Source organism: Hippocampus guttulatus, chromosome 7, assembly GCF_054856545.1.
Source record: "Hippocampus guttulatus isolate MCC_2025c chromosome 7, RoL_Hgut_1.0, whole genome shotgun sequence".
In the NCBI taxonomy this organism is placed as follows: Eukaryota; Metazoa; Chordata; class Actinopteri; order Syngnathiformes; family Syngnathidae; genus Hippocampus; species Hippocampus guttulatus.
In genome coordinates, this window is record NC_141267.1 from 3242045 (window position 1) to 3269330 (window position 27286).

Here is a 27286-nt window from a genome sequence, read left to right on the forward strand (position 1 = left end):
TTTCCATGCTCAGAGTGAATTGCTTGCGGCTCGACGGAAAGTCGAGTAAATGAACGTTTCCTATAATGGTTTGACTGTTATCGTGTTAAAAACTTTCCGCAAACTGGACCACTAATAAGAGGAGGCGAGTTCCATAGCGCTAACTATGAGCATCGAAGACTTCGAAGCGTCCCTTGGTTGGCTTCAAAAGTTCGTTGCATGACATCAGCTGAGCAATGCTGTCATGTGTGGTGATCGAGGGGAGGCAAATTTAGAGACAGTGAGTGAGTGAGTGGAAAGAAAAGCCACCAGGTCTCTTACTCGTCTCATTTGGTAGCAAATAGTCCTCATTTTGTTATATGTTGTATATTTTTTATGTTGTATTTTTTTTATATATCTGTATTGTATGCTGCAGTTTTTGTGTTATAAACAGTGTTTGGGCAATACATTGTTGCACTTTGTTGCTTGCATTATCACACATGTATGTTGTTAACATACTTGGACATTGATACAGGACATATAACATAGTTGTTTCACTGTTCTCATTAAAAAAAAAGTATGTTAATACTTTACTGCTTTTGTTCTGTTTGGTTTGGGCTGTCAACATATGCAGTTTTCTACACGTACTGTATCTTGTGCTGACCCGGCCCATTGGTTAAATTTTAGAAATCAATGTGGCCCCCAAGCCAAAACGTTTGCCCACCCCTGATGTAAAGCCTCAAGATACATCATAAGGCCAAGGTTGCTGTCTCAGCAGACAGCAACCCCCTCCGGGGTGGTAAAAGGATTAACCCTTGGCCCCGGAGAACTGTGAGAAGAACCGGCCCAGAGCACGTGCCCTTATCAGGTCATGCAAATCCATCTGTTGCATGGGCCGGAGTGACAATAATGCAACGTGGAGACTTAAATTGAGCTTGGCAAAGACTACCACCACACCTTTCCACCTAAACAACATGGAATCCAAGCGCCAACTCTCTGTCTACCTGCATGGGACTCCACTCCCACATAACCCATCCCCCACGTATCTAGGAGTGAAGCTCGACCGACAGCTCACATATAAACAGCACATAGATGCTCTTCGTGCCAAAGTAACATCTCGAAACAATCTGCTGACACGCCTAGCTGGCTCGTCCTGGGGTGCAAGCACTCACACACTCCGTACACGTGCTCTTGCGCTTGCTTACAGCACAGCTGATTATGCAACACCAGTGTGGTGCCAAAGTACCCATTCAAAGAAGATCGATGTTGCCCTCAACGACACCATGTGGATAATCACCGGATGTCTGCGTCCCACCCCCACGGAGTTCCTACCAGTATTGGCAGGCATCGCCCCCGCCAGCTTACGTAGAGAAAAAGCTACCCACTGCCTTGCTCAACATGCTGTGCTGGACAAAAAACATGCCCTAAACCAGTTGATCGCCGAAGTACAACCTGGAAAGCCCCAAAGGCTAAAATCTCGCCACCCTTTTCCTCATCATGCTGCAGAACCTCATGATTCCAACTTTAACATTCTGGAAGCATGGAGAAGTAGTTGGGATAAAACTGCAAGACCCAACCAGTTCATGGTCCAACCTAACACCGAACCCCTACCTGGCTCAACGCTACCCCGGAAAGTCTGGGTACGACTCAACCGCCTAAGAACTGGGGTAGGCCGTTTCAACGACAACATGTTCCGATGGGGTCTTGTCGAATCACCGTTCTGCGACTGTGGACCAGAACTCCAAACTGCAGAACATCTCATCTACAATTGTCCCATTCATCGACCACCAGATGGCAACTTGAACCTCACAGCATCTAATGAGTCCACTGTTCAATGGCTGCAACGTCTGGACATTTAACACTGCCCTCATACGCGAGAGAGAGAGAGAGAGAGAGAGAGAGAGAGAGAGAGAGAGAGAGAGAGAGAGAGATAAGGCCACGGTTTTGTGAGCATCAACAAATTAATGAGCACATACGGCATTTTTCTTCGGCTTTTTGGTGATATTTAGTCCAAAGAACTTGACTCAACTCAAATCAACTGTATTTATAGAGCACTTTAAAACAATAACTGCTGTATCCAAAGTTCGGTGCGTATAGAAAAAAAATAATTAATACAACAACAAACTATACAGCAATAAATTATTAAGAAAGACAGTATAAAGCACAAAAACAGTCAAACTAAAAATCAAGTCTCATGCTGAGTCAAATGCCAAAGAATAAAAAAGAGTTTTAAGACACTTTTTAAAGATGGGCAGTGAGAGAGCTTGCCAAAAGTTCAGTGGGAGGTCAGTCCAAAGAAAGGGACTGTCACGTTTCGCACGAAGCAGGAAAAGGAGCTGCTTCGTACGTAATAGAGCAAATGCGAATGAGTGGATCCCCGAAATAGCAGACACTGAAAAAGGACTGTCTCACAAAATAATATTTATTACAAACCAAAATCACACCGTCTAATTGAAAAAAACAGAAAACGCTGGTTACTAACAAAAACCAGGAATTAATATAACGAGACAACGAAAAAGGCTTGCAAACAACGGCAAGGGAATCGATGAGGTAAATACGATAATCTTAACAATGGAACATCGAAGAATGTAAAGAACAGCAATAGTATCCAAGTAGCGCTTTCTAAAATACATGGGCAACAGCAGTGGCACGGCATGCAATACTCCGGCAATGAGTCAACCGCCGGAGCGCCTAGATAAGCAGGTGCAATCACCGACAAATAGGCAGCAGGTGTGCAGGCGGCCGAAATGGAACGCCTGCCACCTGCTGCCAAATACGGAACATGACAGGGACCAGCAACGGAAAAGGTTCAATCCCCTCTGAGCTGCCACTTAGTTCTTGGTACCTCTTATAATGTCTGGTCCACAGATCTGAGGGAGTGGGCAGTTGCGTGGGACCTCAGAGAGGTAAGGTGGGGTGAGGCCATTTAAAGATTTGAAAACAAATGATAGGATCGTAAAAATAACTCAAATGTATAGGGAGCCAGTGAAGGGATGCCAGAGTCGGAGTGATGTGCTCCTTCTTACGAGTCCCTGTCAAGAGGCGAGCAGCAGCATTCTGGACCAGCTGGAGACGCTTAATGGAGGAATGGCTGACTCCAAAGTAAAGTTTATTACAGTAATCGAGCTGGGATGTGACGAAGGCATGAATTACTGTCTCAAGGTGCTCACGAGAAAGGAGAGGCTTTATGTTAGCCAGCTGCGTAAGATGAAAGAAGCTGCACTTAACAATGGCACCAATTTGCCGGTCCAATTTAAAATCATTGTCTAGTACAAGACCCAAGTTCCAGACTATTGCCTTAACCTAAGGAGCCACGGGGCCCAAATCCACAGGATGGGATTTTCAAGGGCCATAATATAAAAAGCTAATGGAAAAATACCTGCAATCCAGAGACATTTGTTTTCTCGGCTTATTACCACTGTTTGTCCTGATCGTCAGGGTCACATCATTGAAAACATCATGAACATTTAACCGCGTCTGTTCTGGTTTCATAGTTTAGATCAGTGATTCCCAACCAGCGTGCCATGAGAGATCCTCACGTGTGCTGAGGCAAATTCTGTGTCACTTATTTGGACCAAAAAATTATTTATGCACTACAGAAAAATTATTTTTGTTCGTGTATCCACGCTAGCGCCATATAGTAATAGGTGGAACAATTTTCCATTAGGTGACAGAAGGTACATAATTAACCTGTGTCTCAACCTTTTGTGAAATTTTTGGAAAGCGGCTCAGCAAAGGTTTGTAAGCATGGGTTTAGATAGCTATTGTGGATAAAATATACTGTTTTACACAATCTGCAATATAACAAAACAAAAAGTTTATTTGCCTTTCGAATTTGATTAGCAAAACTTATCAGCAATTTTCTGGAAAGTACAGGGGCAAGACACACTCGCCGAATTTGCTGATGTGTATTACAGCACCTCATGACAGCCAAGAATTGATCTGAATTGGCAAGCAGTAAACTACATTACAGCCGACTGACATTTTGATGAATGCAAAGCAAGAAAGAAATGAAAGTTTCTGAAGAGAAGACATAAATCTTAATGAGCAAGTCACTTTATGCTAACTTCTTGGCATATTGAGATGTGTTGTTGCATGAGAGTGGTGCTTTGTCTCTGTTTTTCAGGGGTTTTTTTTGGCTTGGTTTGTTTATTGAACATAAAACATATACAGTAATAATTTGACAGAAAATCAGGTAAATAAAATAGTAAAAAGGAAAGAGAAATCAGTCATCATTCAACACAGTTATTATGTTCAGTTCAGTTCAGTTACTCGTTACTGTCTTCCTATACGTGCATGCAATAATCATTGGCTGGCGCACAAACAAATGCAATGTCTCTCAGTTGTTAATGGACTTTTGCTAAGATGTCTGAGTTTGATTTCTATTCTCAATTTTTTTTCAGGAGCGATCAAGTTTTCCTCACAATGGGACATGAATTATTATTTAAAAATGCCTTCAGACCAGACAGAACAAGAGGAGCCTTTTAGAAGTTCTAATACGCTGAGGGGTTTTTTCCTCTCCTTTCACTGTTGAGCCGACAACCGACAGTTTCTCTCGATGGGTGCACCGAGCCATTGAGCTAAATTATGCCGTCTGCCGAGTGTAAAGCCGGGGGAGAGTGGAGAGACATATGTCGTATGTAATAGATCGCAAAGATCATCGACTCTCTACTCACAGCAATGAACCAGCTTTGGTCATATTGCCAGTGCTGGAAAGTTTTTGGGCAAACTACATTAATGTTAATGTCTGAAATTTTGTCCAAAGTTTGAAGTTTACTGCAAATCTGAGTTGAAATTAATATCTAATTTTCTATTCTGCGTGTCCTCAATAGGATTTGCGATCCTGCTCGTCTTCATTAAGTTTGCAGGGAGGCTGGGCAGGGGACGGCAGAGGCCAGAGCTAATGGGGAGATGCCCCCCCCTCTTCCCCAGACCACAGAGGGGAAATGTATTTATAACTAGAGGTGGGCATTTTGTCAGGACCGACGAAGGTTCCATCAGAACATCACTGACAGATGCCCAGTTTGCTGAGGAATGGCGAATGACAGAAACTAAAAAAGAAAAAAAAAAAAGACGGACTAAGCACTGACAGAAATGGATTTTCGTCCGTCAATGTAATCGCCACTAACTATGTCAAGTACCGACCTCACTGAAGGATGCCCGGAAACAGGACAGCCTGTCTCGCATGTGTTTGTTTGCAGGGAATACGAAGATAAGAAAATCTTTATTAGTCTCGCAATGGAGAAATTACCAATTCACAGCAGCAAAGTTATGAAAGGAGGAAGTAGAAGACCAAAATATAGGAGCTGCTGGAAAGGCAGCCACCAGAGTGTCATGACTATATATGTGTGCATGTAAGAGTCTTTGAGAATGAGTGTTCCTGTTTCAATCGGATATCTGCGGCGACTGTGATGGCCCTAACCAAATGATGTCACTTCACTTTTACAAAACAATTCTCCTGTCTAATATTTTATGTGTGCTTATTTATTAGCATGTAAACTTATATAGTTGTGGTTTTCTGTTAAATCATGGTGAAATTATTTATTGCAAGAATATTTAATAAACAATTACTTCCGGTTAGGTTCGCACAGTTACTCCCCATTTTGACTAAAGCGAGCGAGAGAGAGAGCATATACTGTATGTCAATAAAGATCTGTCCACACCAAATGCTGACTGGGCATCAAGCGGCTATCAAGGGAGCATCTGCTGTGTTCAAATTCACAGCCTGGATCCTTCATAGGCCGCATTTTTGGCCACATGACATCACTTCTGGCGTGACTCAACCTCACGTGGTGTCCAAATTTACATTAAGCCAAATTAGTCACGGCTTATGCGCTCCACAGAGGCTGCATGAGGAGATGCCTTTAAAGACGTCAAAGGACCGACTGTATCGTCGAAGTGCGCCGGAAGTGACGTCATGCAGTCAAAAATGCAACTTTCGCAAGATCTGGCCTCGGAATTTGGACACAACCATCGTCTTCGAAAATGCTCCATCCCCTCCCTACAGTTGACAAAACTTTCTTCGGGGGCAGTGAAACCGGTCGTTTACATGTTGCTGCCCCTAGGTCCTAGTTTCCAACTTTCAGCGAGTGGCAAGGTACACCCTCGTGGTTCAGAGCAAATTGGGTACACAGACACAAACAAGCATTCACACGACATTATTATTTTATATAAATAATTCCATCCTTCAGTATTCATATTTAAAGTTAATAATGATCAATGGGAATAAAAAGAGTTCACAAAATAAAACAATTTTAACTTAACAAAACAAAGACCATCCAGGGGCGGCCCGGTAGTCCAGTGGTTAGCACGTCAACTTCACAGTGCAGAGGTACCGGCCGGGTTCAATTCCAGCTCCGGCCTCCCTGTGTGGAGTTTGCATGTTCTCCCCGGGCCTGCGTGGGTTTTCTCCGGGTACTCCGGTTTCCTCCCACATTCCAAAAATATGCATGGCAGGCTGATTGAACGCTCTAAATTGTCCCTAGGTGTGAATGTGAGCGTGGATGGTTGTTCGTCTCTGTGTGCCCTGCGATTGGCTGGCAACCGATTCAGGGTGTCCCCCGCCTACTGCCCGAAGACAGCTGGGATAGGCTCCAGCACCCCCCGCGACCCTAGTGAGGATCAAGCGGTTCGGAAAATGGATGGATGGAAGACCATCCATCCATTTTTTGTTCGTCTTATCCTTGCTGGGGTCGCAGATGAGAAGGCGCCAGTCCCAGCTGACTTTAGAGACAGGGTCGGGGAACACCTTCGACTGCTCACCAGCCAATCACAGGACACATATGGACATACAGTACAACCATTCATACACGCCTTCACACACACATTAGGGGTGTTCACACGGCACACATTTGCATCGGTGCTGCACCGACATATTTTGTTGCGATATATCCTACACCAGTGTAAATTTTGTGGAGCATTCACACGTAAAAAGCTGCTTACTAAAGAGAAGCGTGTTATCTAAGCGTGCAACCCCGCTTGCGTTCACATGGCAGTTTCTGCGGCCGTGCAATACGATACGGAATAATACGGAAATAATAATAATAATAATAATACATTTTATTTATAAGCGCCTTTCAAGACACCCAAGGACACTTTACAATAACAAAACAATACGGGTTGAGCAGCGGCAGCCAAAACGCGCCAGCGTTCACTCAACCCGAAGGTCAGAAAGAAACCACAGGGGAGGGAGAGAGGGAGAAAAAAAACCCACGCTCGAACTACCCTCATTTTGAGGATAATTTGAGTGAGGCAAAAAAACTCCTGCACAAGCATATGACAGTTACAACAGGTCACAAGACATAAACAATGAAGACGGTAAATCAAGGGAATGTATGAGGGAGGGGGTGATGGTGGGGGACTAGCTTCCGTGCATATTTTCATCAGGGGAAGGTCGAGATAGCAGATGTTGTTTTGGTAGCAGGCTGCCCAAGAATTTAAGACAGCCTTGAGTCCAAATAAAACATGTGCATTTGTAAAGTGAACTTCCTTTTCCCCACCTTGTTTGTGACATATCAAAAAGCCATGGTTTATACTTCTACAGACAAATCAACGCTGTGGTCTATCAGACACCGTAAAAGGATGAGAGAGAGAAAGGAAAGATGACGGAAGTACAACAGAGCACGAAAGCAACGCATTCTACCCTATGTAATCAACGCTTCTCATGCGTAGCGAGTCTACTCCTGTAGCGTTCACACGTCCCATTTTATATTGGTGCTGCCTCGCAAACTATCATTTACTCCGGAGTAAATTTTTAAACCACCTCCTGAGCAGGGTTAAATTTGCTCCAGTTTAAGCTGTTTTCAGGGGCTACACCCGTATAACTTTGTACGTGTGAACGCTCTACAGGGGGCAGCACCGGTGCTACACCGGAGTAAAAGTTGCCATGTGAACACCCCTATTAATACCTACAGACAATTTAGATGTTGTATAAATAAATAAAACCCCAAAGGAATATTTGAACAATGACAAATTTCTGTTGTTTATCTTTTACAATTATTTACGTATTTTCCGCACTAAAAGATGCACTGGATTATGAGGCGCACCTTCAATGAATGGCTATTTTGTAAAAAAAATTCATACATTAGATGCTTCGCATTACAGGGCGCAATCTAAAATGCCTCCACCAGATGGTGCAATGCTCCTTCCATTCAACTCGAGAGGCGTCCGTTCAACTTAAGAGGCGTTCATGACCGCCTCTGAAAAACGTAAATCAACTATTACTGTACTTAAATGAAAGTACGAAAATTTAAAATAATGCATCAAAACAGAAAATCAAGCGAGTAAATCACAAAATAAATTCTATATCCCCCCTACAGAATTTATTCTGTGATTTCCTCGCTTGATTTTCTTTGTGGTTTCATTGAAGTAATAATTAATTTATGTTTTTCGGAGGCGGCCATGAACGAGTCTCGAGTGGAACGGAAGAGAAGGCACGGAGACGGACAAAGACGTACAGTACCTGTATTTGTTGAGACTGTGAAAACCATTAATAAAGTCTGCGTTTAAAAAAATTAATAAAACCACAACCCCAGCTCTCCTTTTTTCAACAAATACAGGTGAATCTTTGTCCGTCTCCGTGCCTTCTTCCGGTCAACTCGAGAGGCGTTCATGACCACCTCCGAACAACGCATTGGCATTTCCTTGATCATAGCGCCACGACTACAACGATCAGATGTCAGTAGTAGTTATTTATTCCTTTGTTGTGTATTCACAAATGATGAAATCACAATATAAATTATTGTAGGGGTGGCTATAGAATTTATTTTGTGATATCCTCGCTTGCTTTTCAGTTTTGATGTATTATTTTAAATTTTTGTAGTTTCATTGAGTAATCGTTAGTTTCCGTTTTTCGGACGCGGTCTTGAAAGCCTCTTGAGTCTAATGGAAGAAGGCACGGAGACAGACAAAGACGTACCTGTATTTGTTGAGACTGTTTTAAAAAATAAACACCACAGCTCTCCTTTTTTCAGAGCTGTAACAAAAACTTATTTAATAAAGCAGCGACACAGTTCACTGAACCAACAGCAAGTTATAACATTGGAAGCATGTCTCCAGGAAGGAGCCATCTTGGAGTCGATGTATTACCGTAATGACCATACACAAGACGCACCGGATTTTAAGGCGCTCGGTAAGCTTTTAAGAAAATGGAAGACTTTTTGGTGTGCCCAATAGAGCGGAAAATACGGTAATTTTTGAGCTCTGCTGCATCAAGCTGGACATTTATTCTCAAGAACTGTATCTTCCTCATTGTAAAATTATTTTAATATTCACGACCACAAAGCAAAAATGCATTAAAAAAAAAAGACGAGGGAAAATGCAGATCTACTCTGGCTCAATTTGAATGCATGGACACTCATTGTTTGCGGTAGAGAGCACATCAATTGAACCTTAGGAATCCTAAGACTACTTACTGTAAGAAATAAATATCAATGTTTTACTTAGATAATGATTTTTTTTTTACGTAGATAATGTGTGAAATAGTATGCAGTACATCCTGCCCAATTAAAATACACGTGATTCTTGATAATTTTGTGTTCAAATTAGAATGAAAGACAAAGCTTCTAATTTTGTTTGTTGAGGAGAGGAATGTACCTCGTTGGTGAAAGAGAAGCAGCTTCCCTTTTTCCAAAGCCAGAGTGATGCTGTGATCTCCCATTCCCTCAGCATGGAGCAGGATTCCAGAATTCTTTGGAGTTTTCAAATTCAGAGAAATGGCCATCGGGCTCGACCGAGCACTCAGCCTGTATAGCACACTGCTGCTGCCATCAAAGTTTGCTACATCAGATGCTACAGAGTTCAAACAAAGAGCAACATCAATACAATACTTGGCACACAAAAAAAAATATGCAAACACACAAGATGATCATTAAAAAATCCTTTGGATCCTCCTATAAAGTGTTTCCATATAGCATTGGACCTGAAAACTTTTACTGAAGGAGCAACAACAATAGAGTACAGTGATCCCTCGCTCCTTCGCGGTTCGTTTATCGCGGGTTCAGTGCATCGCGGATTTTTTCAAACATATTGAAAAATATATATATAATTTTTTTTTTTTACATACAGTACTGTATGTACAGTACTGTATATGTTGTTCTATGTGACTCGCTGTTGTTTTGCAGCTTCTCGCGGACCGTTTGCGGACTTTAAAAAAAAAAAATCTTTTTTTTTACCTCTTTATGTTAATTGGACGCTACTTCGCGGATTTTCGTTTATCGCGGGTGGTTTTGGTCCTCATTAACCGCGATAAACGAGGGATTACTGTAGTCTGAAAAGTTCAAATGTTAACCACTCAAGATCCAGGGGAGAGAAGTTCTTGTCTCACAGACCGCACAAGGGAAATTCGATCAAGTGATTGATGATTGTAAATTTTACATTATTTTCATCAATAGTTGAGACCTTGAAAAACAGATACACTTCAAGTGTCATTCTTGCCAATTCTTAACCCTTAAATTGCCCTTTTTGCGTTTACAGCTCATCAGTTTGACATCTTCCATCAGCTAAATCAAACTGAAACTTTAAGAGTCTCATTCTTTTTGGTCCTGACAAGCTCCGAGTGAACCTACTACGCCAATTCAACAATCTTCTTCCCCACCCACCCCCCGCTTCAAATAACATTTCCCTTACACTACATAGTCATTTGTTCTTTGGATTTAAGATAAGATAAGAAAACCTTTATTAGTCTCGCAACGGAGAAATTCCCAATTCACAGCAGCAAAGTTATGAAAGGAAGAAGTAGAACAACAAAATATAGGAGCTGCTGGAAAGTCAGCCACTCACGCGGCGCCATTTTGAAGTCAAAATAACAAAAATAACACAACACATAGGACACAGACAGTCGTGCAATCTTCACCAATTTTCTGCATACACTTTGTTGTCTGAAGCAGTTATAGATGAAAGAGGAGAGGATCAAAGTGTCCTTTCACCAGTGGATCAGAGACGTCATGCTGAAAATGTGCACACGTCTGCTACAAGCTAAGTTTTGAAAGCAAACATTTATTTACATTTCTGTCATTCTGAAAGAGTATTACATCAACATGTCATGAAATGTAGATATCAAGTGCGGTAGTAGTTCAAGACTTTGTAACCTTTTGAAAAAAAAAAAGAATATGGAATATGGTGTGGTTAATACTCTGTGATATGAGTATAATTTGGCTCGAATCAGTAAAACAAAAATCCATATTCTTTTCAGGGAGTAATTTCTGCATAAAACTGAATTTTGATCAGACCTTACCATAGTGACACCCGTATATTTCTAGTCGAAGTCCAATCCTCCCATTTGGGTTCCAGGCCACAGGGATAAGGCGGAGATAGCGGGTTACCACCGTCTGTTCAAGTTTGTACTGCACCACAGTGTCAGCATTGCTGTTACCTGGAAGAGCCTGGAAAAAGCATGTCTTTTTCAATCAAATGGTCCACATTTCTCAAAATGGTCCACCGAGTAGCTGTATAGTTGCGACAGCAAAGACCATTTCAAATAAATCATTTTCTGTTTCACATGGACATACATGAGGATTGCCTTGACAAGCCACAAAGCAAAATTACTGTCGCAGCATCCTATATTAACCCTTTCATGCATCCATCCATCCATTTTCTGAACCACTTCATCCTCACAAGGGTCGCGGGGGTACTGAAGCCTATCCCAGCTGTCTTCGGGCAGTTGGCAGGCTGAACCGGTTGCCAGCCAATCGCAGAGCACACACAGATGAACAACAATCCCGCGCTCACACTCACACCTAGGGACAATTCCTGCTATGCATGTTTTTGGAATGTGGGAGGAAACCGGAGTACCCGGAGAAAACCCACGCAAGCCCGGGGAAAACATGGAAACTCCACATGTGAAGGCCGGAGCCGGGATCGAACCCACGACCTCTGCACCCTGTAACCTGATAACATGATATTCTGTCCACTGTAATAGCTGCTGTCCCTAAAAGGGTTAATCAACCCCTTAAATTGTGAAGTCTTTTATTTAAAACAAAACTTACACAGCCAAAGAAAAAACATCTTATTTGGATGAAATGTGGCATTCTGGCTCTCAGGAGTGTATCTACAAGTGGATCAAAAGCCCAAATCTTCTATAGTATATTGCTTCTCAATCATAAACACTAAATGGTGTAATATACATGACTCAAGCTGGTTTACAAAGCTGATCTCTGTGCTGTTAATACATCAGGGGCAAAGAAAATTAAACCTTAAGTTTAAATCAAACATTCTTTTTCTCTCCTAAAATTTCGGTTCTTTATTCCTGAAAGTTTTCATCATTTAGGGACAATTTAGAGTGTCCCATTGACCTGCCATGCATGTTTTTTTCAAACGTGGGAGGAAACTGGAGTATCCAGATAAAACCCACAGGCACGGGGAGAACATGCAAACTCCACGCAGGAAAGAATCAAACACTGCACCTCTGCACTGTGAGGCCGACATGCTAACCAGTCGACCACCGTAAAATGAGAGAAAAACTGATGCCTCATATTTATTAGGGCTGGACAATTATGGAATTTTTTTTTCTTTTTCCTAACAAAATCGATACTGCAATTTGATTTGAGATTTGTTTTTTTTCTGAAGGTACTTTTTCAATATATCGAAGATGAGTGAAACCAAGAGTTGAGTTCCTCTCTATTTGTAGAAGCAACACAAAGATGATCAAAGGCATCAGAGAAGGGATTAGAAATCCGATGGCTGCAGTGACGGGCAGTCGGTGCGCCTGGGCATTCCAAGATAACATAAAATGTTACATTACAAATAATAAAGGAACAATAAAAATTGGAATGAAAGCAATACACACAAAAAACAAAATGACAGGTTGAGTAGGCAGTTTTAAACAGGCGCATTTTGAGTTATGATATGAATTGAGTGAAAGAGTCTCTTCCTAACTGCCATCATTCTGGCACGGTGTTCTTGCTACAAAGCCTGCATTTATTCGTTGTCATGTATGCAATCAAGGGGGAAACAGGAACAATGAACAATACAACGTGTAAACATTTTTTTTAAGAAGATCCTTGGTTTTATAAAGGATACCTATAGTTTTGGATATTTTACTTTTCACGTTTTCAGATTTCCAGCAACGTTTTGCATCAATTACAAAAGGAAAGGTCATTTCATTTACACTTTCTATTTTACGGAACAACATAAATTTGTGTTTTGGGCAATTAAAACTTTTTTACAGACCCAGCACTCATCATTGCAATATAGCCTAGATAATTTAGAACCAAGCACAGACCCTTGGGGAACCCCATGAATTATCTTCAACTTGATTTTACATTGTTTAACTGCACATATTGATTTCTGTCATCTAAGGTAGCTAACTTTGTATCCGTTTATCTACCACATCTCTAATTTTCCCATTCATATTTTGATCTGTAGTGTGTGTCAAAATCTTTTTTGTAAGTCTATGAAAATCGAAACTGTAGCTTCTATAAAACTGTTGATTATTTTTTGTTTAAACTAGTGGCAAATTTCTTCCATCTTTTTTTCTCTGAAACCAGATCGGTTGTTGGGCTTCTCGATCAAGTTGTCAAGTCTTTGTGATAGGAGATGTTCTTGAATTTTTGAGAACTGTGCCAGTATACTGGTCTATAATTTGTAAACAGATGTATATCTCCACTTTTCTATATGTTGGAATAACATTTGCTGTTTTCACATTATATGGGAAAATACTATTTGAAGGACAGGATACAAATAAATGTGAACAGTTGTACTACATATTTTAGTTTTGTTTTTTTTACACCATATCAATGTTAAAACAATAAGTTTTTTGTGATTTTATAACATTGAATATTTCAATATCATTTATTATTCAATTAAATATAGGTTGAAGATGATGCAAATCACTTTATTCTGTTTTTATTTTTGTTTTACCCAATGTCCCAACTTAATTGGAATTGGGTTTATATATATATATATATATATATATATATATATATATATATATATATATAAATACTTTAACTTTGCCACGGCGGTCCAGTGGTTAGCACGTCGACCTCACAGTGCATAGGTACTGGGTTTGATTTCGGCCTCCCTGTGTAGCGTTTGCCTGTTCTCCCCGGGCCTGTATGGGTTTTCTCCGGGTACTCCGGTTTCCTCCCACATCCCAAAAACATGCATGGCAGGCTGATTGAACACTCAAAATTGTCCCTAGGTGTGAGTGTGAGCGCGGATGGTTGTTCGTCTCTGTGGCCTGCGATTGGCTGGCAACCGGTTCAGGGTGTCCCCTGCCTACTGCCCGAAGACAGCTGGGATAGGCTCTAGCACCCCCGTGACCCTTGTGAGGATAAAGTGGATCGAAAAAATGAATAAATGAATGAACTTTGCCACTTCGCTGTCTTGTCTGCTTTTGGTTCCAAATTCTGCTCTTCATGTTACAGTACATTTTGGCCAGTCATGGGCTCAGCAGATTCAGACACAATACACTGAACACTGCATGAGTGGCGGACATGAGTGTTTCTGCACTCTAATCAGAGCCTTTCCACCACCGTCAATTCAATGGTCGACCAGTTGATGCCGAGAGCTTCCCCGCAGACCTCATCACCTGCGCCACATGCTCATAAAGCAAGCAGGAACAAACCCAAGTAAAAAAGCAACTTTAAAAATGTGAAGAATTAAGAGACTTTTGTGTCATTGTGGTTTTTTTTTAGGTATGATTTGAAAGAATGAGCCATTGATCGTGTATGCAAAATGTTGTCGTTGTCTGTGCCAATTGATCACAATGTTTGACTCTAGCTAGCAAATCAGTGCCCTATGATAAAGAATAACGGATGCACGCACAGCGACCCCTGGCCACCCCTCACCGAGGCGGCACATCACTGAAAAATTTCTGGCTATGCCCCTGGTCTCCGGCACTTTCCCTTCCCCATAACCGACCATATGACAGAGCACCACGACCTTCTGGTAGACTTTACAACCTAACACACAATGGAGAAGTATTTCAGTAACTCCGTGCCTACATGACTCGGCCAACACTCTTTCTCTTGGATCTGTATTCTTCTTTGTGACTAAAAAATACCCTACTACCATATAAGTAAGAATTCCCAGCCACCGGACTTCGAGGCAAAAGTTCAATGCTGTCTTGTGTGGTGATCGAGGGGAGGTCAAGTCAGACCCTGTTGCGTTATACGAAATCTTTTTCTCTGCTCTTGCCTCGCGAAGAGATTCACTACAACAAAGTCTAATCCAACAGCGACCTCTAACTGCTTCGTTCGGAAATGACAACAGCAACCACCACATTGGTTTACACAGCTCCGAGTTTCCTGAGCACAACATACTCATAGCTGCTTCGCCATTGGCTTACCGAGCATCATCCTGGCCTCCGATTGGCCAAGAGGGACCTCACTATCTATGTGTTTGGATACTGTAGCAAGATCCGTGGAAGATAGAGTGAAATGCATCCGATTAGCTGCTCAGAGTAAATTGCTTGTGGCTCGACGGACAGTCAAATAAACGAACGTTTCCTGGAATGCTTTACTTGTTATCATGATAAAAACCTTACGCTAACTGGAGCGCTAATTAGAGTGAAGAGTTCCATCGCGCTAACTATGGCCATCGAGGACTACGAAGCGTCCCGTGACTGGCTTTTAAAGTTCATTGCATGACATCAGCTAAGCAACGCTGTCTTGGGTGGCGATCGAGGGGAGGTCGAGTTAGAGACAGTGAGATGGTGGAAAGAAAAGCCACCGGGTCCAGGAAGTATTTGTTATTGTTAGATTCAGACGCAACATGAACATTGTATTGCTAAAATTGCTACAAAACGGACCTTTGTATGTCAAGCAGCTAAGACAAGAAGCGCTCTGACACTGGAAGAGCGGGTAAAAGTGATCAAAATAAAATACCTGTACATTATCCAAGAAATTACACATACCTTTGTGTATGTGTGTGTTTACATCTGAATTCAAATTTGCTACAGTGAAAAACCCCCTGTTGTGAAAAATTTCTTGCTGCAAACATGATTTCGTTGTGGAGGAGTTTCACTGTCGTCCTAATTTTGTGACACGTATTGTTATACTGTATTTTGTCACATACCTGTACTGTATGCTGCAGTTTTTGTGTTATAAACAGTTTTGGGCCCATATATTTTTGCATTTCATTGCTTGTGTTGTTACACATGTATTTCGTTAACATACTTGCATGTTCATAAAGGACATGCACCATAGTCGTTTCCCACATCAGGAAATTCTGTTATAAGGAAAGATTGGACAACGCAAATATGATTCCTTACTAGAGAATACATACCTGTGTACGACTTTAGAGAAATTAATAACATCACCATCAAGAAAAGGTCACTGCTTCCCCTCATCAACCAATCCTTTGAGACCCTAACCAAGCCCCTATCTTCACCAAACTAGATATTGGCAAAGCTTATCATTTGTTGTGTGTTCAGGGAGGGAATGAGTGGAATTTTGTGTTTTTAATGTGAGTTTTTTCACGTAGAGTCAGCTGAGGCCAGATCCCACTCATACTGAGTCAGTGGCTAATTTGCAAGTCCGTTGCTCCTGTAAGCAGCTCCAACAGTTCCTGGGGTTTGCAATCTTACACAGGAGGTTCATCTGTGACTACAGCAAAGGTCAACACACCTCTCACGCAACTCATCTCGACAACCTCTCCATTCACATTCATTGACCCCTGAAGCTGAGGCCAATTTCAAATGCCCCAAACAGCTGTTCACGCTGTTCATCATTTGGGGTGTTACTTGTTCAAATTATTCAACAAGTTTGTCATTTTACCTTATTTTTGAGGACACACCTTGCACAAAGGCCTCCTTCCCAACGCACTGGAGATACTGCAACACAAGTGATGGGAAGGAAATTCTCTTTTCAAAATAGCTTCATCTTCGGAAGATTAGGAAAATTCTTGGCTGCACATCAGTTGTGCGTTTAGCTTGGGGATCGGCAACCCGCGGCTCCGGAGGTATTTGCGGCTCTTTAGCGCCCGAGTGGCTCCCTGGAGCTTTTTCAAAAATGTTTGAAAATGTAAAAAGATGGGGGAGGGAAATATATTTTTTTGTTTTAATATGGTTTCTGTAGGAGGACAAACATGCCGCAAACATTCTTAACGTTTTCCAATGCTGTAAAAATGTGTTGAATAAATATTACATTTGAACATTTCTGTCAACGAAGATTTGTGTCATAGCCGACAAACATGACGCAAACATTCTTAACGTTTTCCAATGCTGTAAAAATGTGTTGAATAAATAAATATTACATTTGAACATTTCTGTCAACGAAGATTTGTGTCGTAGCCTGCGACACACGTATCCATTAGCAGGGTGGGATGCCCGCCAGCCAAGTAGCTGTTGTAAAAAACAAAATGGTGTTTCATGTCCAATTCACCGAGGATATGTCATGATTCTGTTTGTGACCAACAGGTGGCACTGTAGGGCTCCCCCTGCTTCTGCACACCTGTTGGTCATTATGTAATTAGTCGTATAAAAGGACTCCCGCCAGACCACTCATTGTCGGGTTGCTGTTTGTTTGCTGGTTTGCTTCTGTCAGGTTTGTTTCAGTAATGTTTCGGTCACTGTTGTTATGTTTTAGCTTCGTCACCTTCTTTGTTTGATACTTTGGACTTTGTTTGTTTTGGATTTAGTTTTCTTTATGGTTTCATACAATTTGTCAAGTACACCCTGCTCCTCCCTCTTGCCTGCTTTTTGGGGTCCACCACCACCTCGCAACGTGACAGGGTACTGGCAAAGAATGGGAATCTGGAGGACAAGAGAAGCATTTTTAAACGGTACACGTGAGCTATGATAGTTAACATGCAGCAAAAGTGTGTCCCATGCCTCATCTTTGGGGCCGTTATGGCCGTTGCTCATTATGACATGCATGTGTAAGTGTGTGCGTATGCGCGCGTGTGCGGTAACGGGTCGTTCGCAAGAGGTTGGTTGATTGAAAAGTAGATCTTAGGTCAAAAAAAGGTTGGGCACCCCTGTTCTGAAAAGTCATTCAGGCTCATTGTGTATTTGTAGCCAACTTAGTCATTTTGATAGTAGGCTAATATAGCTAATGTAGATACATACAGCGTGTGTTGCCTTCATTATCAGGCTTATACGAGGCTTTAAATTTTTTGCGGCCCCTGAAATATTTGTTGTTGTTTTTTGTTTGTTTTTTTTGCTCCAATATGGCACTTTCAACATTTTGGGTTGCCGACCCCTGGTTTAGCTGCACGTCCGGCCATATTGTTACGATTACTTTCTAGTTACTGCTTCTTCATGCATTTATTGGTGGCTTCTGTTGACTTCGAATTGCAAACCAAAGCGAGAAAGAAACGCTGCAATCTTGAATGGCAGCAGTCACACACATTTCCGCCAGGTCAGATTGTAGAAAAGTACACACAGCTCGCAGCAGGTCACCATATATCCTGATTCACAATCATATAATCACCCAGCTCTACTGATGTTGCTCTTTGGAATGTAATCGAAAAGATGTGTGTTGTGGCTATGCTGATGCTCTGCAATATATATATATATATATATATAGTGCATGTCTCTGTGTGGGCCGTGGCCCCCGGTGGTTGGGGACCCCTGGCATGGATGGAAGAATTGTGGTGATGCGCCATACATGTATTCAAGCATGTGACCTTTGCTTCTACCATCTTGAGTAGCTGAGTGTTTGAAAATGTGTTCGTGGATGTCTGTTGAGTACAAGTGATGCGCTGCTCTGTGACTGATATTGGCTTGCGTAATTGTCATCTGAGTGCCGTCTTCAGCATTCTGAAGGGCTTATCTGACTGGTCAGTGGAGCATTAAGTTCACCAAATAGCTCTGAGTAGCATCTCATTTAGTTTTTCTCATCATTTTTGGGGAGCTGAGTGCGCTCTGACAGGTTTAGGGTAATAGCAGGAAGACGAGCAAGAGGGAGAATCACAGAAGAAAGAAGATCCATGAGAATAATATGCTCTTAAATGTTAAGAAGAGTTTTAGAATATTTGAAATATAATATTATACCTGATTTTCCATCAAACACGAGCTATGTTTAAAAATCACTCGTATATTCACTCACGCCCTACTCTTTAATCCAGACAGGGATTTCTATTTACTCAACAGTCAAATTAAATATAGTTTTCCGAAAAATACTTGGGTGCATCAATTATTACGTCATCAGTGTCACATAATTACAATCCTCTGCAGCAATGTCCCTTGGTGGAATACTGGTGGAATGTCTGCTATAAATTTTCATTTATTCATTCATTCATTTTCCGAACCACGTTATTCTCACTAGGGTCGCGGGAGGTGCTGGAGCCTATCCCAGTCGTCGTCGGGCAGTAGGCGAGGGACACCCTGAACCGGTTGCCAGCCAATCGCAGGGCACACCGAGACGAACAACCATTCGCGCTCACACTCACACCTAGGGACAATTTGTAGTGTTCAATCAGCCTGCCATGCATGTTTTTGGAATGTGGGAAGAAACCAGAGGACCCGGAGAAAACCCACGCAGGCCCGAGGAGAACATGCAAACTCCACACAGGAAGGCCGGAGCGAGAATTGAACCTCTGCACTGTGAAGTTGACGTGCTAACCATTCGACTACCAGGCCGCCCTGCTATATATATTGAAGATATAAATTAACTCCAGCATTCAATTGCAGTTATGTGTTGGATCGTCTCAGGTGCCTCTTTGCACAACCTACACCTTGGGTCTTGTCTGGTGTGGTATATCTGGGCCTCAATGGCTCTGGTGCTCAGGGCCTGCTCCTGAGCAGCCAGGATGAGTGCCTCTGTGCTGTCCTTCAGGCCAGCCCTCTTGAGCCACTGATAGGACTTCTTGAGATCAGCCACTTCAGTTATGGTCCGGTGGTACAGCCTGTGTAGGGGCTTGTCCTCCCATGATGGTCCCTCTTCCAGCGCCTCAATCTCTGTTCCCCATTGTCTGAGACATTCTCTGAGTACGTCATTCGTTGGAGCCTTCTCCTTGATGTATTCATGGAGCTTGGATGTTTCATCCGGGACAGTGGCTCTCACACTCACTAGTCCCCGGCCTCCTTCCTTTCGGCTTGCGTACAGGTGCTCGATTTGGGATGGAACCTTCCATGCATGGTTAGGAGCTTTCGGGTCTTAACGTCCGTGGTCTGAATCTCTTCCTTTGGCCACCTTATTATTCCTGCAGGGTATCTGATCACTGGCAGGGCATAGCTGTTTATTGCCCGGGTCTTATTTTGCCATTGAGCTGGCTTCTTAGGACTTGCCTCAGTCGCTGGAGGTATTTGGCCATAGCCGCTTTCCTTGTTGCCAGTTCGAGGTTGCCATTGGCTTGTGGTATACCGAGGTACTTGTAGCTGTCCTCAAGGTCTGCTATTGTTCCTTCCGGGAGTGAGACTCCTTCAGTGCGGACTACCTTTCCTCTCTTAGTCACCATCCGACTACATTTCTCAAGCCCGAATGACATCCCGATGTCGCTGCTGTAGATCTTGGTTGTGTGGATCAGGGAGTCTATGTCCCTTTAGGCTCTTAGCATACAGCTTTATGTCATCCATGTAGAGGAGGTGACTGATCGTGGCTCCATTTCTGAGGTGGTATCCATAGCCCGTCTTGGTGATTACTTGGCTTAGGGGGTTCAGTCCTATGCAGAACAGCAGTGGGGAGTGTGCATCACCTTGGTATATGCCACATTTGATGGACACTTGGGTAAGTGGCTTGCCATTGGCTTCAAGTGTGGTTTTCCACATCCTCATCGAGTTCGCAACGAAGGCTCTTAGGGTCCTGTTCACCTTATACAACTCCAAGCATTCAGTGATCCATGTATGTGGCATCGAGTCATAGGCTTTCTTGTAATCAATCCAGGCTGTGCACAGGTTGGTATGTCGGGACCTGCAGTCTTGTGCGACTGTTCTGTCAACCAGGAGCTGATGTTTGGCTCCTCTGGTATCTCTCCCAATGCCCTTCTGTGCTTCGCTCATTTATTGATCCATGTGTCCATTTCTCTTAGCCGCAATGATGCCTGACATGAGCGTCCATGTTGTGGAGAGACAGGTTATTGGCCGATAGTTGGATGGGACTGCACCCTTTAAGGGATCCTTCATGATCAGGATCGTTCGCCCTTCGGTTAGCCATCCTGGGTGAGTCCCATCCCTCAGCAGCTGGTTCATTTGTGCTGCTAGGCGCTCATGGAGTGCTGTGAGTTTCTTTAGCCAGTAGGTGTGGACCATGCCTGGTGCTGCCAGTTCTTCATATCTGAGACTCTTTCCTGTATGTCTGCCACTGTTATGGTAACTGGGTTCTGTTCGGGGAGGTTGCTGTGCTCCTCCCTCAGGGTCACCAGCCATTGTGCACTGCTGTTATGTGCAACTCCTTCTCCCATATGCCTTTCCAGTACCTTTCAGTTTCCAGTCTTGGTGGGTCAGCTCTGTTGTTAGGACCCTGCCACTGAGCGTACACTTTCGCAGGTTGTGTTGCGAACAGCCTGTTTATTCGTCTGGCCTCCTTCTCTTTCGTGTACCGCTTTAGGCGGCTGGACAAGGCTTGGAGCCTTTGTTTGGCAGTTTCGAGTGCTTCAGGGATGGTCATCTGGATGTACCTCTCGGGTATCGGCCTTTTCATCACACCTCTCTGGGCCTCCGTCAATTGACTCACATCTTTCCGAGCCGCCTTGATCTTAGCCTCCAACCGTTTTTTCCCTGGTGGGTAACGTATCTCATGACTCCCATGGTTGCTCTTATAGCCAAGCATCTCTAGGATCACTGATGCTGAAGGTTACAGCGTTCCGTATCCATATAAACACAGCGGGTGGAGCTTCTCTGTGTTCGTCTGACAGTGACGGTGAAGTTCAGCGGTGCAGTGGTAGCGACCTAGCAAAAATAAAACGTCTTCAGTGTAGTCATCCGAAATGATGTCTACACAAAACCGTAGAGAGACTTCCGCGCAAGAAGGACCAACAGAATCAACATAGCCTGACTGCTGTGTTCAAAGCAAACTTGAGAAAAACGAAGTATGCAACCATGGCTTAAATCCACTGTAGGCTGAGTACTAGTTTACCTTAGATGTGCACTTTGTTATATTGCTCTGTTTTGATTCCATAAAAAGAGCTGTTAAAGCAGCTGTTGTGTGACTAAATATTTTTTTCACTGTTGTTGATGGACAGTAATATTGTGTGAGAGATTATGTGTCAATAACTGCTCCAAGTGAAAAATGTTCATGTAAAATTGAAAATCGAAATTGTTATTTCAGTAAATATTTGCATTTTGCACACAGAAAAAAGATTCATGATTCCATGTTGATGAGAGCATTAAAATGGGTAAAAATAGGACAAAAAATATATAAAAGGAAATTCAGAAATGATAAAAAAATGCGCGAGTAATCACGATTAATTTTTCGTGAATTTGAGTTAATTATGACATTTTTAATTAGATTAAATATTTTAATCGTTTCACAGCTCTAATATATATATATACAGTATACCTGTATATATATATACACACCATTAAATTTGGCCTTATAAATATTATGTACTGTATACTCATACACATGTACATATACCTGAACGGGGGGGTACCTACTTCACGGATTTTCCTCTTTCGCGGGGTGTTCTGGTCCCCATTAACCGCGATAAGCGAGGGATCACTGTACAGTACTGGTAATACATCATTGACTACAGTGTAAATCCTAATCGTACAGCATGAATGTTACAACGGAGCAATACATTCGTCACTTGTTTACAGTGAACAAATTACTGTACGCTTGAATGTCTTTAACACTGTTGTTTTTGTTTTTTTTGCTGTTTGGTTTTGTTTGCTTCATCTGCTGAGAATGCCTATTCTTCAAACCTATGTCCTTTTGGGTTACTGTCAATCAGTCCATAAGGAGTCACTGGTAATGCTTCTTCGCGTGACCTGTGCACACAATATACAGTCCATCGAATGAAGTCTAAAACTCATCAATAGTTGGAGAATCGATATCCATCTCAATGACCATATACTGTAAGTGAAGGAAAGGCCTGAGACAAACCTTTTGCTGCTATAAACAAGCAGAATGAGGGTGCGGGGTATTGTCAGTAATCTGCAAAAAAAAAAAAAAAACTGACAGGCAGCTCAAGATCCCAAAGAGACAAAGCCGCACACCAAGAGATATCACACTGGCACAAAAATTGAGGAATTAATCACAACATATGAGACACAGTAGAGCACAAGGACAGGCAGGTAATTGATATGCTGACACGGATGGGGGTCCAGCAGACCAGGTAAAGCTAATGAAACAGCAACATAATGGGAGTGTATGCTAATCAATCATAACATGAGAGAAATATCCAGAGCCGTACATGTTGCTAATCATCTCTTTGCTGCCTTTATAAGCTTTGCGACGCCGACAACTGGCTGTCTGGTTATTCAGCCTTGCTCACGACTCTTGTCTACAAGTGTCTGATTTTTCTAGACGTTCAAGATGTTTTGCGTCACAGATTCTCGACACGTTTTTGTATTAGTATTATTTCACGTAAGAGGTTCTTGTTGTGATTTCTCGGTTCGTATTCTCGTTTATTGAATTTCCTTTGAGCAACAAGCAATTAACATTTATCTTGATCCTTGCCTTTTGCAAGCGTCTTTTGTTTTTTTTCCACTTTTTCCTAATTATTTGTTACCAATGTCTTTCATTAGTCTTTGTTGGGCATGCATTTTGTAAATAAACATTTTCTTTTGTCAAACTCTTGTCTGTGTCTACGCTTGTGGATCCCAATTCTGTCTGGAGCTTCACCGATAGTTAACATAGCCACAATTTTGTTATAAAAGGAGCTGTAGTGAGTAAACCCATCTTTTACCAGAATACACGATTATTTTATAGACTTTTCAGTGGGGTAATGAAATGATGAAATATTCGATAGCCTGTAGCCCAACATTCAACTGCCCTATTATATTGTTGGATATTTATTGTTTAATAAAATCCATGTTTCAAGTCCCTGGGATTAATTGGGACAAAAAAATGCATCCATCCATTCATTTTCCAATCTGTTTATCTTAACGGCAGTCGTCGGCCGGAGCCTATCCCAGCTATCTTCTCCGCACTGTGAAACGGACATGCATACCAGTCAACCACTGCACAGCCCGCTCTTCAAAGAAAAAAAGTTTTTTCAAGCCTTGAAGAAAACTGAGTACTGATTCATGAGCTGGGGTCAAGAAAAGCAAGCACAGAGAGATCATCAGTCAGTGTCTGTGTGAAAGACTAAGGAATGACTCCACTGGGTGCATCAAGTCTGTCTCAGGAGTGGCAGTCGCAAGACATACGTAATTCGACAATAAGGGTTTTCCTTAAGCATGAGTACAGTTAATGATGAACCGTTCATGCACTTACTTGGCAAAACTTGATGATGTATAATGGATACTTGTCAATAAAAACTACCCAGCTTGGCCTGAATAGGGCAGGTCTGGTATTCCGGGCCTCAGTCTTGTATCTCTGCTTTTTTCAAATGCTGATATTCATTTGGCTACATCAAGTCACCATCTCCAACTCTCACTAGAGCAGTTCGCAGTGTGTGAAGTGATTGGGATTAAAATCCATCCATCCCATCCATCCATTTCCTGATCCGCTTTATCCTCACAAGGGTAATGTGTGAGGAAACCGGAGTAGCCGGAGAAAACGCACTCAGGCACGGGAAGAACATGCAAACTCCACATAAGAAGGCCAGACCCTGCACCTCTGCACTGAGAGGTCGATGCTCTAACCACTGGCCCACCGGGCCGCGCGGGATGAAAATTAGCACCCTCATATCTGAGTCCATGGACCTTCGTTGGAAAAGAGCGGCGTGACCTTTCCAGGTTGGTGATCCTTCTCCAAGTGGAAGAAGTCAAGTATTTTTAAGTTTTATTCATGAGTGAGGGGAAGATGGAACGAGAGATTGACGGGTGGATCGGTCTGTTGTGGTGCAGAAGGGGCAGAGCCAAAAGGCAAAAAACAGATTTCAATTAATTTAACTAGTAAAGATCCATTACAAAATAACTGTGGATTAGGACAAAAGGATTCAAAGCCGTGTTTTTTGTTTGTTTGTTTGTTTGTTTACAGGTAGTCACAGCATGCTGTGCTTTACACTGTCAAGTTAACTTTTTTTTTTGACTGAATTGGTTTCTTGCTATTATGAAGTCACACTATTTACAGTTTGAAAACAATGAAAGCTGAGCAGAATTCACCAATCCAAACAGTGGGTGAAATAAAATAAACATAAAAAATGTACAGGATGGAGATCTACTTACCCCAAAACTGTCTTCTTGACGATGCTGTCTCCAATTGCGGCCTGTGTCGCTAAACATCAACAGGTAGGCTGTCAACCAGTCTGAGCTGCCATAACGTCCCTGAGTGGCAACAGTCGTGATTTGTGTCCTCCTCCCCAGGTCCACCTCCAGCCACTGGTTTCTGTCTGAGATGAGAGGAGACCAACCCCCAGCACCTACAATGGGGAAAATGTGAAGAGGTCATTAGAGACGGTAGGGAAACTTAATTACCGGTAGATTTGGACTTGTTGTCAGGCAGAGTTTATAAGGTGTATGTCTAACCTTCGCGTAGACCAATGGCATCATTGCCAAATGCCACTCAGTATGAATTCTGTACATGCTGAAAAGAAATAAGTCAGTTGTCTGCCAAACAAACTGTAACGCATTTCAATTGTAGGTTTTGAGGACCGAGCAAGAACTCATTTAATGTATACCTTTTGCAGACCAAAATAGTACTAGTTTGTACACTGAAGCTGTGAAATGTGCATATGTTAGTAGCATTTCACATTAACATGGAGTTGCTCCAGTGTGATCCTCAAAGATTCGATTTGTTGCCATATCCCCATCTGCAAAATTCTCCTGTAGAAGAAATGTCCATGGTGGTTTAAGTAAGCTTTCCAGGTGCTTTGTTTTGTGTTACGGCGTTATGCTCTGCCGTTGAATAAATCTTAGCCACGAGAGTGGGTGGGTAATCAGACTACCCGGTTCAATCCCTCGCTCCTTGTGAGGTTGTGCCCAAGTGTCCTCGAGCAAGATTTGCTATCAGTGTGTGATCTGTTCTTAAGCACCTTGAGTGCTTGGTAAAGTAGAAAATCCATAACAACATCCCCGATGCACCAACACATTCCGCTCCTTTTGCAACAGGCTCCAGCACTCACAGAGCCTTAAGGAAAAGTACCCACTTGTTCCTTCCAGCTTCCATCAGAGGGGATTATTCAATACAGCTCCCGGCTGGCAACTGGATCCTTTATAGACTAACATCTGTGTCATGCAGAGCAGATAATATTCACCAGACAATACCTCAGCTAGGTCTGGTTTGTTTTGCACTCACTGTCTCAGCTGACACTCATTTATTCTCTCCTCCTTTGTACTGCTACTGTAACAGTATTTGTATTTTTTTGAAGAAACAAATTGTTGGAGGAAAGGATACATAATATGCAAACTATGGTGTTTTGTTATACTGTCGGATGTGATTTCAACATCGGTATTCGTTGAAGAGCTGCAACAATTAATCGACAACTGAACAATTGTCAAATTAATCACAAATTATTTTGGATAATCAATTAATAATTTTAGGTGTGAGTGTGGACACGGATGGTTGTTCGTCTTTGTGTGCCCTGCGATTGGCTGGCAACTGATTCAGGGTGTCCCCCGCCTACTGCCCGAAGACAGCTGGGATAGGCTCCAGCACCCCCCGTGACCCTAGTGAGGATAAAGCGGTTCAGAGAATGAATTAATTAATTATTTTAAGACCTTGCATATGACCAAATCCTCAGAATTTTAGCCTGTGAGCTGTGAATATTCTCACATTTTTGCAGTGCTTCATGAAAGGACTTATTCTTTTTATGTTGAATCAAAATCACTTGTCATTGTCCCACTCTCTAATTTCATTTGTACTGTGAATTTTGGAAGCATTTGTTTGTGTCTTGCTCTTAGGTCTAAAACCTTTAAAAATGTGAAGTTGCACCTGGTTTCTGTAGCAAACTAACAAAATTGTGATCGACTCAAAGGAAAATAGACACAATTTTTTGAAGGCCATTGTGTCTTGCTTCAGTATGAAGAGCAGTTGAGTCAGTCAGACTGTTCCTGTTCATTAGGCGAGTGGCTTAAGGCCAGAGCTAATAAGTGCCTCAATAACAGACGAGCCCACTGACAGAAAAACAAGAGAGTGCAGACATTCTTGACCTTTGCTTGTTATGCTGAGTTAGAGGCAGAATCACACAGGAGTCAGAGAAAGACATCAACTTACAAAGACACCAAAACTTGGCAAAATATTATAATGAACATAACTGACAACTTTTAGCTCTTGTCCATTCAAGTGATTGACTTCATGGCCTCGGACTATAAAACATGATCATAGTCAAGTCAAGTCAAGTCAACAGTATTTATAGAGCACTTTCAAACAGCCATCGCTGCATACAAAGTGCTGTA

General features: G+C 42.3%; 1 protein-coding gene across 1 annotated transcript in view; it reads right to left on the bottom strand.

Moving 5' to 3' along the window:
* LOC147201997 (contactin-associated protein-like 4) overlaps positions 1 to 27286 on the bottom strand; it is a 111778-nt gene that overhangs the window by 52245 nt on the left and 32247 nt on the right. The window contains exons 3-5 of the mRNA XM_086115440.1: positions 25118 to 25311; positions 11192 to 11339; positions 9553 to 9747 (exon numbers count right to left, since the gene is read on the bottom strand). Of these exons, the coding sequence (XP_085971566.1) occupies positions 9553 to 9747; positions 11192 to 11339; positions 25118 to 25311 (537 nt within the window). The remainder of the gene's footprint in view (positions 1 to 9552; positions 9748 to 11191; positions 11340 to 25117; positions 25312 to 27286) is intronic.